Below are 14,686 nucleotides of genomic sequence, written 5' to 3'. Positions count from 1 at the left end.
ACCATCAAATCATATTATAAATCAGAGAGAAAGAATACATGAGTATTTGTAGTGAAATAAAATTAACATACGTGAGAAAGGAAACAAACTAGCAAATCTCTTCAGTATAGCACCATGGTGACTGATCTGGTTGAGTTTTTGTCATTCTGCTTCTATTTTTGTAGGGACTGGGCTGCTTTGAGATGTAGAGAAACACCTATGTACCTACGTTTGTTTTTTAGGTGGGATGGAAAAGGAAGTTCCGCTTGTTTTTATGAGTAATTTTGTTTTTTTAGAATTTCCAAATTTATTCACACTTGGAAAACACTTGGAAAAGAGAATTCCTGCTTGCATAAGAATTGTAAAATGACGCCTATTGTGTTAGAATTTAAACTCATGATTTTAGCTCTGTAAATTCCACAAATATTTCCCTCATAATTTGTGAATTTTCTTATAATTTGGCTAAACACGGAACTTTCAATTTTTCACGCGTGAAATACTAAATTTTTTTAAAATCCCAATTTTTTTTGTTTCTGCATCCAAATACATTGTTATGGTGGACTGCCCGCTACATTTTATTTTACGAATGACTAACCCACATTATAATAATATTTGCAATTAATGTATAGGAAGAAGAACCTTTCGCGGATTGTCAGGAAGCCAACATCGATCTATATCAGAAAACAAAGAAAACTCAAAAAGTCACTAATCTAATACACAAGTGACAAGACCTTCCAAACATTTATTTTCTCATACTGACAATCCCATTTTAGCTATTAATAATAGTAGAGGCATCAAAACTTTGCAAAATTTTGGACACCAAATAATGCATCGGACGATATTCACTTTTTAAAATTAAATAAAGTTCAAAGTGAGTACAAATATAAATTAACGAAATATTAATACATAATTTGAGATTTAGCATTACGCTTTGAACTACTTGGGAAGAGTAGTCTTCACAATGTTGATGATATCATACTTGTATCCCTCAGCGTGGAAATGCTCGCGTGGAATGAGCTTGATGTACACGTAGAACGCCGTGCAAGCAATAATGGGCCCAACCCAAAACACCCAGTGGCCATTCCAGAGGTGCCCACCACGAACAAGTGCCGGGCCCAAACACCTGGCTGGGTTCATCCCAGCCCCGGCATAGCCCTTTACTCCGGTGACCGTCGTCGAGATAAACACGAGCAGGCCCACAACTATTCCGACGATGGATAAGACCATGACTTTGCCCATGGGGTGGGCCTGGCGGTGGTCAAATGCAATCCATATGGAAGCAAAAAGAAACACAAACGTGCATATAATCTCGAGCCAAAGGGCTTGGCCCGTCCCCATGCCAACCGTGATGGGCCCGTGTGGGCCTGGCCCAACAACAGTGAGGGTGCAACCTCCTAGTGAGAATGTGTCTTCAATGCTGCTGCTTACCACAGCCTTGAGTGCTAGTGCACCTAGTACCCCCCCAGCACATTGCATCACAATGTAAACGGCTGCGCGTGAGAAGGAAATTAGGCCGACCAGGGCGGCGGAGAAGGTGATGACCGGGTTGATGTGGCCCCCGGAAACGGGGTTGGTGGCAATGAGGAGAATTGCAATTACGAAGGATATGAGGATTGACAAGGTGAGGTTTGGTGTTGTGGTTTTGGTCTCAATGGTGGAGATCACTATTGTGTCAATAGCGAACACAAGCACTGCCGTACCAACTAGCTCTGCCAGAGATGCTCTCCAAACCTGGTCATTAATTGAGAAGCTGTTAAACTCAAACAATATTGCCACGTAAAAATATAAAATTTAAACGTCTCTTAGAAATTTTTTAATTTTTGTTACAAGGGAGACCAAAGGATGTGAGAGGATTCCTACTTTGGTTTTACCTGTATAACTATAACCCTCAAGGCTCAACCACTAGAGCTAAAATTCCACTATTAATTAACCTTAAAAATCTGAGTATGCAATAGCCAAAATATATATGTTGAATTTCACACACCTCTTGGACTCTGATATAATTCATATAAAAATATGCGTCACATAATAGTAAATTCTCACTAGAACTTGAAAACTGCGTGGGATTCTGGTGGATAGGATGCACCATGTTCAGTAGAGTCCAACACTACGTCTACATACCTAGCTATACTTGAGGCTTTGAAACCACTGAGGAATATTGTATAAGTACGTGATTAATGTCACAAGCCTCTAATTAGTTAACTTAGCTATAATCTTATAAACTATTTAAGAAAATTAAGTCACTAAAGTTGTATGTACTGCATCTAAATTGCATAATCATTAATTTTTATGGTCAGTTGGCCGGTCACTAAATATTGCAAATTTCAAAACATATATGCTAACCTTCAAAGAAAATAACTCATGCAAGCCCAACAGCTCACTCAAAGTGGAAGGATTGCACTTCTTCTTCTTCCCTTCTTCAGCATCCCAATGCTCTGACCTGCAAAATCATATAATATTTCCAGAACAAATTAAACTTGGGACTTTAGTTTGACAACTTTGACTGTTGGAAAGAAAAAAAAAACAAAGAATAAGATCAAGAAAAATTACTGGGGAGAATGCACTTGCATTTCTATGGAAGAAAAGGGATGGACTTTAATATCATCCTCTGCGACTGGCACATTTGCAGACATCTTCTAATGGTAATGAATGGATTGAATTTGAGTTCAGACGTTCAGTATATATGATATGTATATATATCTATATATAGTAGTGAGCAGTGAGATGCATGTAGGAGTTGGCAGAGTTGACAATAATATATAACTGTATATATCTAGTATTCATTTAAATATCAACTGCAATTTCTTGAACTGCACTTACGGCTGCCACCCTACTTATTTATTTTGTGATGTATGTACATGTTTCCCAATGCCAAGCTATTATTGATTTTCTAGAAACTCGATCTCTTTTGGCCCACAAGGACTTCGAACAACACAATAATGTTACTAATTAATATAAATATATAATCATTCTCTTATAGTCTTATCTAGATGATTAGATCTAGAAGTGCTATGGATGAAGTCGTCGACTGATTGATTAATATAAATTTTGTGTTCCCCATCCATATATATGTTCGATTAAATTTTAAGTTTTAACTTTAGAGTTTTAAGTTGTTTAAAATTTGAGAGTTAAAACTTAAAATTGTAAAAACAATTTTACACCCTAAAATAAAAACCCCTATTAAAAGTAAAATAAAATTTAACTAGAAAAAAAAAAAAAAAAACTTTATACATTTGTTGCCAATTGAAGCAATGTTGCTTCTGGCAGTTGAACTTCTAGAATGCTAATCAATATATCTGCTTTCTCTATGATCAATCATCATTGAATCCAAAATTAAGAAACTTCTGAACATCTAGAAAAATTTTATATATATGTACAGACAAAAAAAGTTTATTTTTATTTAAGTGACCAACTATGTACCACTCACTCTGCATTGTAGTTTATGATTTAAACAATTTATTTTTTAAGTCTTCATTTAAAAAAAGACTTTTGAAAGTAATCCGACAAATACAAATTTTATGTACGTTTAATTATTTTATTAAATAATAATTATTTTAGTGTGTATCAAAATATTATATTCATTTACGTATTTGATTATAATTAGATATATTAATGATTTAATTGGTGCCTATTCTTGCTCCTTAAGGGATGCATATTGTCTTCCATGTTGCTGAGAAATAGGTCTTTGCTGGCATATCCTGGGTTTAGCGTAACGTGTGACTTTGATGATTAGGTGTATTGAGCACTCCTGATCAATTGCATGGCAGTTTTGCGTGGCATGAGGGTATAACAGGAATTGCGGGATATGATCTAATTAATTATTAATTAATGATTTAATACACTACTTGTTGCCCCCTAAGCGCTGAGCAGTGCCGGCCCTGAAGGTGGCCCACAAATTTTTATATTATGTATATATTAATATATATATATTAAAAAAAATAGTTGTTAGGTCTATTTATAATGTCTTCATTGCAATTAGACCTTTCTACTTATTGTGTCAGTTATCTAGTTTCTTTCTTTAGGCTTAGGCTTCCCCCCATTTGTACCAAAAAAAAAAAACTAGGTTCTTCTAAAATATAAAGTTTGGATTCTGCAACCTATTTTTCCTTAATTATTAGTTGAAAACCACCTTTTTATTTCCTTAATTTGTGTTTGGCCAACTTGCTTCATTTTTCTTTGGCTTCTCATGTGAATCACAAGAGAAGCAAGCCAACATTCTCATCTGCATGGCAGTGGATCCTTTTTGCCCTTGGGTTTACACCTTTTTTTTTTTCTTTTTTTTTTAATCAAAAATACATGTATTCTTTCTTGAAAGTTGGATTCAAAGAACATGTTTGCTTTGAATTGGCAAAGACGGATCTCTGCCTCTCCATATAGACGGATCTCAACTTATTTATGTTGAGGTATACCATGTCGGGGCCCACACGAGTCGTTTGTGTCGATTCGAATCGTTTATTTTTTACATCTCCATTGATAGATCATCCTTGCAAAAAATTAGTCAAATCTGAAATCATTTGCATATCTAACTTTGATCAAATAAATAGATGAACCAAATATTTTCGATGAAACCATCCATTTGTTTTATCAAAGTTAGATAGGCAAATGATTTCCGATTTAACTAATTTTTTGCAAGGATGATCTATCAAGGAAGATGATCCTTGTGAACGGTTCGGATCGACACAAAATGACTCGTGTGAGCCCCAACAAGGTAGTACATCAACATAAATAAGTTGAGTTATACCTCAATAAAAAGAACCTGTATATATATATACATAATATAACAATTTGTGAGCCCCCCTTGAAGGTGGGCCGTAGCAATCGCACTCGGTACCCCCTTTCAGGGCCGGCATTGTGTATAATCAATAATCAGTAATATTTATACTGTAAATGATAAATCTTGTGTGTTGAAATTTTTATAGCACAGAGTTGTAGGCTTGTAGCTTTACTTCTTTTTTATTTTGGGCCATACTTCTTTAACTGGCCTCCTAAGTTAGTGGAATGCTATAACTGCACAGGTGATCCGTCAATGTCATGACAAGCAACTAGCTTATAATAAAGCCAGGCCTCATTTAACATGCATGATTGAATTGTATTATTACTCATTTTAAACTTTTAGACTTTGAGATCTTGACTAGATCCCAAATTGTAGGCGCAAAATTTGGGCTTCGAACCCCTTACACGAGCTCCGAGCCTGGAGCCCATACCTGAGACTCAGACCTCAGGACTCCGAACCCGAATTCGGAGCTAGATGGAGACCCATGACCCAAACCTCAGACTCGGGGGAGCTTCCCAATATGGATTTGAATTCTCTACTTGTCTCCATATTGTTTGTTTCAATCCTAACCGTTTAATATAAATTCAAGGGTATATCTAACTCTACATCACACCCAAAAAGTGTTCCAATCTATTTCATTTTGCCTCCTCTTGAATAATAGACACATGACTAATACTAATAGTCAAGCAGAAATTGGGTTTCTCTATACTGATGCAGGACATTTCTTGTTTATGAAGTCAACTTGGGAACAAGGTCTGTCTCATTGTACTATAACAACTTCTATCCAATCTCTTATCTCTCCTTGCTGCTGGTCATTCCCCCAAAAAAAAAAAAAAGGCTTTGTTCCATTCTTGTTTGTGGCCTTTTCAATTGGTGTCCATATTTTTAGTCGCTATGTGCAGTTTATCAGGCATGAAGAATCATATTGTTAATTTGGATACTTCTTGTTTTTGCTTTTCAGATTGCTCTGATCCCTTGGACCCAAAGGGAAATTTTACGGTTAATTTTGACACTTATCATGGACAGATTATGGCTATTTGGTTAGTATACTGTGATTCTACTCAAAACTTCATGCAGCTTGGTTCAATATACTTCAATTATATCAGGAACAGATTATGTACTAAACTATTGAGGACTGTCAAATATGCTGAGGACTGAGGAGGCAACTGGATTCCTCTGAAGCTTACAATTTCATTATAGTAATGAACAAATTTGTGGACATGACTAACCTTTTAAGTAGATTTGGGTTTGATTTTTCTTTCAAGTAACTGTATGGACATGCCTTTATGCCATTCCTATTGATAGTCTAACACCATTATGATCATTCTTTTCATGAGTAAAATGTAAAGCACGAGTGTTTGATTAAAATATGCATCTCAGAAACACCAATTTGATTAGTATAAGGTCTATATAATTCCTTTTGGGGTAATAAAACTTGATGATTGAGATTCAAAGAATGTCAACCTCAATTGAGGAGATTGCCAATATCTTCTCATATATATAAGGAGCCAATATCTTCTCATATATATAAGGAAATGTACAATAATATAGCTGATCTGTACAAAATAATCAATGATGGCCAAAAATAAAATAATCAACATGATCCTAGGAGATCGAGCCAACAAGTTACATATATGATTCTAGGAGATCAGACAATTACTTAAGGGATTTACACAATCATATGAGTTGGAATTGGGATCTAAAGAACTTCCATCTTGGACGACCCAAAGAAAAGTAAAATCCCATAAGTAGGAAAATGATTAGTTTTTTATTCAGCTTTGTCTTTTTAATCTTTGCACACTCTTGCCTGAGTAACATTAGCCATGTCACTAACGAATAACAAAACACACAAGTTGATTTAGTTTCAATTCTTTCTTAATTGACTACCCTCTGAAGTTTGAACAGACATAGACTGCATGCCTCTCTTTGTTTCACATGCTAGTGCACATCAATATATGTCTAAAAAGACATTCCCAGGATTGTACTCAGCATCTTAAGCCTATAAACAACGTGCAACACTTGTTTTTAGTTACATTGGAGTAAATCGAACCCTTATACTAATCCTATCCCATTTTCTCACTATTCCTCACTAACCCCAAGACTTAACAATGTGCAACTTTAAAGTCTAAGAATGACGAAGACTAACAGAAAAGTTTGCAGGCAAGGGTAACTATTCAAAACTACCATCAGTATCATCATGTGGACAAACCTGGTTGGAAGCTAGGGTGGACATGGAAAAAGAATGAGGTGATTTGGTCAATGAGTGGTGCCCTTGCAACCCAACAAGGAAATTGCTCAGTCTTCAAGTTCGAAGGGCCACATTGCCGCAAGAAAGACCCTGTCATAGTTGATCTCATGCCGGCTGCTTTGCCAGAAAACAGAACAGAGCACTGCTGCTGCGGTGGCCTTCTTGATGCCTGGGGGGCTACCAACCCCTCCAACTCATCGTCTTCCTTTGCAATCAAAGTTGGCAGCTTGGAGGGAAGTGTTGTTGGACATGCCTCTCTGAATCTTACATTAATGGCACCAGGTCCTGCATACAGTACTTGTGGACCACTTTTAGATGTCAAGCCCACAGTTCTTCCTGGTATTGGGGGTAGAAGACAAGTTCAAGTTTTCAGTAAGCATTTCAAACAAAATTATATACATACATGCAAACATACACATAAACAGGCACATGCACACACACACACACACATATATATATAAGGGTTTCTAGTTATTTTATATTGATGACAACATAAAATACTGGTTTGCAGGAACATGGAAAGCAACATGCACTTATTCCAGTTTTTTTGTAAGACATGGAAAACCATCTATCCTATGGAGATAGTCGACCATGATGACAGGGAGGTTTATGCTTTTGAGAGTCTTTATAGGAGGTTAGAAGATTCCAATGTGATAGGCGCAAGAAGGCAAGAATCCTATCTCCAATCCAGCCGATTGCAGTTCAACCTATTACTAGATATATGTTGATTTGTATGTTCATCGGAATTATAACTTTTTGGTGTTGGGATTGTGTGGCTCGAGATGGGTGTGCCTCAAGATTTGGCATCAAGTTAGATGTTTACAAACAGAATTGCATTCTTTATCCTATTCTTTTTGTGATTTTGCGATGTTTAGATGTTTTGACATTCTTGGGTATGTTTTGCTATTTAGGCTCTATTACATTTCCCCACAAACTCTATCGAAAAATGTGGCAGAGTCCCATTTGTTTGTTGAGTGTTTCCTAGGTTTACATGGATTCCTTAACAAGTTACAATTCAATCTAGAACCTTGAAAACTCCAATAGGATATGCAGTCCAACACAAACATGAGCACAAGTGCACAACTATCATTCATATCTAATTAAATTACTAAAGTTACATAAATGCAGTTAGCATTAACAAAGTCAAATCCTAATACAAGAAAGTTTCATTTGTTAAATTGTTTCGCAACCTAAAGCCCAAATTCTTTAGCATGTCAAAATCAGAAGCTGATGAAGAGACTTAAGCTCATCCAATGGTATTGAATATCATCTTAAAAGAAGATATTAGGCGGAGAGAACAAAGTATGTATACACATATAGTTTTATTAGGCATTTTAGTCAATTTAATGCAGGACCAGTTCTCATTATATAAAAAAGAAAAAATGGAGGAGCAGCTCTCAACATGGCCTATTCCATCCCCCTCTCACTTGGACCCAACAATCAACAATCCACAATAAACAACAAAACCAATACATCTTTTGTTTGATTTAAGGAAGAATAAAAAAGAAAAAAAACAATCACAACCGGCTCACCTCTAGGCACGATGGCAATGGGAGAAGAGTGACGACCCAATGGGAGCAAATGCGTAGCTGCAGAAGACGCTGTGACGATGAAGACACGACGACATTGTTCTCTTGGCTGTGGCGTAAGTGAGGGGGAGGAAGAATGCATTTGAGTAGGGACAGGGGTGTCTTTCTCCATCATCACTCTTAAAAAAGCCAAATTTTGTTTTTGTCCCTACAGTTAGTGCTAAATTCTACTTTGGCCTCTACAGTTTTTTTTTTTTTTTTTTGGCCAAGAACAAAAGGATTCCATTCAAAAAAGCCACAAAGGCAGCAACAAAACAAGAGAAGCAGAAATCTAGAAAAGACATGCATAATTTTTAATTTTGTTCTACGAAAATATATAGCACGTGAAGTACACAATTGAGAGTAGTTTAGGCTTTTGGATGATTTAGCATCTTGTCACATCTGAAATACCCCATATTGTGAAGGACACATACTATTTTTGTTTATCAAGTTCACCAAATTATGGATACGGAGAAATTTAAAAAATTAATTCATTTTGATTGCTATTAAAGATTTTTAACCTCTTTTTTTAATTTTTAGAAATTTGACTCTCGAGTAGTGCTCGAGTTCCCATCGAGAAATGCTCGAGCTCCCATTGAGAAATGCTCGAGCTCCCATTGAGAAGTGCTCAAACCCTCCTCAAGTAGTACTTAAACTCTATCGAGTAGTGCTCGAGGGGTGTTCGAGCACTTCTCAAGAGGGATTCGAGCATTACTCGATGGTCAAACTTAAAAAAAAAAAAAAAAAAAGAGATTAAAAGTCTTTATTTGACTTCAATTTAGGTTAGTTTTCCAAATTTTTTATGCATGTGTCTTCGAATTGCAACAACTAAAGAAACTACTGAGACAAAATTTGCACAAGTAAACTACAGGGACTAAAGTGAAATTTGGCATAATTTAGGGACAAAAACAAAATTTGGCCTTGAAAAAATGATTTTTTTTATCAGGAAATCTAAATTATGGCTATTTTTCTTGGCGAAAAAAGAAAATAGCCATATTTCTCAAAAACCCTTGGTCTTGTGCGTGTTCTTCATTATGTTGTGGAGGTATTGATATTCTGATGTGTTGAAAATTTAACTTGGTATCATAATTATATGGAAATGGGTTGAAAACTTGGCATGGATGCTGCAATATGTGAGTTATTTGTTTTCAAGTAGCTCTCAACAATCAAATGAATCAGGGCAGAACCACTACCGGATTATACACAACAGGTAGGAATATAAGAAATAAGATAGGATTTGAATTCTTGATCACATCCTTATCCAAAAACATATTGCCTGCTGCATCATAGTGACATCATAGTGACATGTATCTAGTTTTGGCATTTATTTATATGTTTTTTAGGGGCAAGGTATAATGCGGATGAATAGTAAATAAACGTAAATAAGTATGAATGCGGGCGCAGATATAGTGCCAGCTCAGTGTTGACACATCAATGAACTGGCTGTAGCACATCTCAATTAGCCGACTCAGTGTTGACACATCAATGAACTGGCTGTAGCACACGAAATTGAGATGTGCTACAGCCAGTTGATGATGTGTTGATACCGTATGAGCACGATGTCCGCGCCCGCATTCATGTTTATTTACTGTTCATCCGCATTATATCATATTGTTACCATGTTTCCGTTTCCTGTATTCAAGCAAGTGGTACAAACAAGAAGAGAATGCGAAAGCATTTCAATATTCCAGAAAGGAAGCCTTGCTATGCTTACTATACAGTCATACACGGGCTATACATATATATATATATATAAATATCCATCATTTGTGGATTCTTCTTTAATCAATTACAGCTTAACAGCAACAGTTTGAGTTTTTTTCTCCATGCAGTCTGAAACATAAGTTTGTGATGTCCTTTTTAGAAAGCCTTTTAAATGGGAACTTGAATATATAGGACATGTGGGAACTTCCAAATATGTTCTGTGGCTGATCATATGCATTAGCAGACATGGAATCTTCCTCTTCCATTCCGAGGAACCAGGTCATTTGGATTTGTCTTGTCATATCCAGTTGATATTTCCAATGTTTCTTGTTTGATTCGAGCAACAGCGAAAGAGGGATGAGCAGAAATTGGGTTTTCTGTGGACGGATGCAGAACATATCCTCTTGTTTATAAAGTTAATTTGGGAACAGGTTCGTCTCATTGCTCACTATAACAACTTCTGTCCATCTTTACCAAAATATGGCATTCATTCATTCTTGTTTGTGGCCTTTTGCACTGGTGTCCATATTGTTAGTTGCTCTATCAGGCATGAGGAATCATATTGTTAATCTCAATCCTATGTTGCTTTTTGTTTCAGGTTTTTGGAGAGAATGCTTCTTGCTAAATTAGATACTGCTTTCTTTGCTTTGCAGATTGCTATGATCCGTTGGACCCAAATGGAAATTTTACGGTTACTTTTGACACTTACGAATGGGCAGATGATGGCTATTTGGTTAGTATACTGTGATTCTGCTCAAAACTACAAGCAGTTTGGTTTAATTGATCAGGAACATAATGTTAAACTATCAGAAAGTTTATGAAGCTACCATTTAACATCTAGAACTGATGACTGCCAAATATGCTAAGCAGGAAATTGGGATCCTCTGAAGCTTATACTTTCATTATACTAGGATTAGATTTGGGTTCAATATTTCTTTCAAGAAACTCTGTCCACATGCCTGAATAGATCTTTAGGCCATTCGTATGATACGCCATAATATCATGCTTACCTCAGGTAATATGTGAGTGCTTGATTAAAGTATGCATCTCAGAGACACCAATTTGCTTAGTATAAGGCCTTTACAAATTTATTCTTGTCTTTGATGACAGAACACAGTTTTTTGGAGGCTTCTAAAAAACTTTCATCTTCACAAACTACCCATTGAAAACCCTTAGGAATGAAAATGATTAGTTTTCTTGGGATAACATGACAAACTGCATTCAATCATATGGATAAAACACATAAGTTGATTTAGTTTCAATTCTGTCTTGGTTGAGTCCCCTGAAGTTTAGACAGACTTAATTAGTTGTTCTGCACAAGGCTGAAAGCGTGAACAATTTCCAGATAAATGTATTCGATTATTAAGTCTAGAAATATTGAGTTATGAAGTGTAAATTTATGTCTAAAAGACAATCCCAGGTTGGTACTATAAACAATGTGCACCTACTAAGCCTCTAAAATGATGAAGACTAACAGAAACGTTTGCAGGCAAAGGTAACTATCCAAAATTACTATCAGTATCGTCATGTGGACAAACCTGGTTGGAAGCTGGGATGGACATGGCAAAATAATGAGGTGATTAGGTCAATGAGAGGTGCCTTTGCTACCGAACAAGGAAATTGCTCATCCTTCAGGTCCGATACACCACACTCCTGCACGAAAAATCCTGAAATACTTGATCACACGCCAGATGCTTCGCCAGAAAACATGTCAGAGGACTGCTGCAGTGGTGGCCTTCTTGATGCCTGGGCTATCAACCCCTCCAAGTCATTCTCTTCCTTTCAGATTACAGTTGGCAACTTGGCAGGAAATGGTCCAGGCCATCCACCTCTGAATCTTACGTTAAAGGCACCAGGCTTCGGTTACACTTGTGGACAGCTTTCAGACGTTGACCCCACAGTTTCTTTGGATATTGGGGGTAGAAGGCAAGTTCAAGTTTTCAGTAAGCATTTTAATTAACCATGTTTGAATGCCTATGAAGCAGAACAGTTAATTAGGTAGAATCATGTTTGAATGCACGATTCAGATTCATTATTTGACAACATAACATGTTAGACACTTGGCAAGAGGTCCTTCTCTCGATAATTCTTTTTCTTTCTAGGATGATTACGTTTGACATTGTTTCATCAATTTCTGGTTTGCAGGAACATGGAAAGCAACTTGCACTTATTCCAGTTTTTTGGCAACCAGAACACCAGTCTGTTGTGTTTCACTCTCTACATTTTATAATCCTGAAATCACATCATGCCCCAAGTGTAGCTGTTGATGCAGAACAACAGACAAAAATGTGTATACATGCACAAGGTGCGCTTTTAATTGTGTTTAACTGCATTCACGAATCATTAGAATGAGAGCTGCAACTCAAAGAAGTAACCTTGTGCAAGTTTGGATTCAACTTGTTGTCTCCTCTCTGACTATGTCTCTCTCTCTCTCTCTCTCTCTCTCTCTCTCCTCTTTGTGATAGCAGAGCAGCTTACCCCAGTTACCCATTAACAGCACAGGATGATTTTCTAAATAATCTAGACGTGGTGAAGTGCACTGATCATATGTGCCCAATTCGAGTTCATTGGCATGTTAAGACCAACTACGTCGATCATTGGAGGGTTAAACTTACAATTACTAACTACAACTATGTGAGAAACTTCTCAGACTGGAATGTAGTTGTTCAGCATCCTGGTTTCAGTGAGCCAGCAACAACATTTAGTTTCAACAGTACAAAGCTTCCCACTGGGTTTAGAGGTACTTACTGCTGCATCATTCTATCAAAAAAGTTTCTCTCCTTTGATATTTGATATTCAATAATGTTGAAAGTACAAATAAGCAATGCTGAGCATCATCTTGGTTATGTAAATTAGCCTTAGTATAAAGCATGATGTAACTATAACTGACCATCCAACTAGTCTAATGGTCAAAAGTGTATTATGAATTAGCACCATACATAACTCTATTATGACTTTATCATTCTATTACATATCACAGTAAATTATTTGTTGTTTCTCAAACATGGTAACTCTTGCAGATGCAGTAACCCTCTTTTGGGGTATAGCCTACTTCAATACTGAGCTGCTTGCTACTGATAAGGACCAGGTGGGTTCAGTGTCAACAGAGATACTTCTGAGCAAGGACACAAACTCATTCACATTCAAAAATGGATGGGCCTTCCCTCGGCGAATATATTTCAACGGCGAGAACTGCCAAATGCCCCTACCAGACAGTTTCCCAATGTTGCCAAATGGTATCTCCAAACCAGAACCTTCACATTGGCTGCTCCTCCTTTTGGTCCTTTTAACTTCCCAAGCCTCCTTTTGGTCCTTTTAACTTCCCAAGCCTACTAGTCCTTTTAACTATATTACATGGATTTGATGATGACAATATGAAGTGCCTTCCAAGCCTGCTTTTGAGTTCTTTTCCAACAATTGTTTAGCCATTCCATGACAGTTTGTGATCTTGATGGTTTTGTGAGTACTACTACCAAATTCTCATTTCAACCTACATGTTTGCACAGGATATATATGTGAATATATATGTATTTGTCAAACTTGTCGGTGATGTACAATAACTTGTAATATACCTAATCTGTTTGGGTTGAAAGAGTGTTGATAATTACAATGTTGAAAATACTTTTTTCTCAGTCTGTTTTTATTAGGCTGAAAGAAGCAACATTTTCTCAGTCTGTCGAGAGTCCTACTAGTATGAATATTTATTTTATTTTTGGTTGACAGGATGGATATTTATTTTAATAGCGGTCCCCAAATGTTCCTTTTTTGCAGCACAGGAGTTAGCAGTTGATATGGTCTTGTCTTTGCAAATAGTGCTCTTCTTATTTTATGAGCAATGCTAGCACACTATTATCCACCACATTAGGGACCATGTAGACAAATATCTAATAAATGTGGAACTCATTGAGTTATTTTTTAAAGCTGATTCTCACTTATTAGATATTTAGATGTGATTTACATAAAAAATCATGCGTCCAATTTTCTTTTTTGTCTTTAGTGGATGAACTCTACCACTAAGCATCAAAAGTTTTGTGAGGAGCTCATAGTCTTATCCCATAATTTTACACTTTTACGTTATGAGATGAAGTTTTTTTTTAAATAAAGGATAATATAAGATATGAGATAGTATTGAACGCTCATGGTTAATATTTGAATGTTTCATCGTATATTAATTTTCAATCAAAATCAATACTAGAAATCTAAAAATTTATGTGTGTAATTGCATTTGCATTACAAGATAATTAGATTGAAAATCAAATAAGAAAATTAGATTAAAAGTCAGATACGTCTTTGACTCCCAAAACTCCGATACAATATAGTATTGCCTCCATCGTGAAACATGGCTTGTTGTCTCAATCAACATCTTGATTAGCCAAAAAAAAAAAATCCCTATTTTTTTAAGAGAAAAACAAA

General features: G+C 36.2%; 1 protein-coding gene and 1 pseudogene across 2 annotated transcripts; one reads left to right on the top strand and one right to left on the bottom strand.

Moving 5' to 3' along the window:
• Nucleotides 1-806: 806 nt before the first annotated feature.
• On the bottom strand, nt 807-2,650 carry LOC147276463 (uncharacterized). 2 transcript variants are annotated; one of them, XM_086254563.1, is made up of 3 exons: nt 2,548-2,650; nt 2,323-2,419; nt 807-1,710 (listed from the first exon to the last, which is right to left on the bottom strand). In XM_086254563.1, the coding sequence occupies exons 1-3, from the start codon at nt 2,610-2,612 to the stop codon at nt 916-918; spliced, it is 957 nt and encodes a 318-aa protein (XP_086110689.1). In that variant the 5' UTR covers nt 2,613-2,650; the 3' UTR covers nt 807-915. The 2 variants fall into 2 exon arrangements, with proteins under 2 accessions (XP_086110689.1, XP_086110688.1); XM_086254562.1 differs by having other exon boundaries at nt 2,530-2,647.
• Nucleotides 2,651-10,519: 7,869 nt separating this feature from the next.
• LOC147276462 (COBRA-like protein 1) lies at nt 10,520-13,592 on the top strand (annotated as a pseudogene).
• The last annotated feature ends 1,094 nt before the right edge of the window (nt 13,593-14,686 follow it).

Source organism: Dryas octopetala, chromosome 8 (genome assembly GCF_963921425.1).
Source record: "Dryas octopetala chromosome 8, drDryOcto1.1, whole genome shotgun sequence".
NCBI lineage: Eukaryota > Viridiplantae > Streptophyta > Magnoliopsida > Rosales > Rosaceae > Dryas > Dryas octopetala.
The sequence above is the reverse complement of the archived record's forward strand: the minus strand, read 5'-3'. Positions and strand labels throughout refer to the sequence as shown.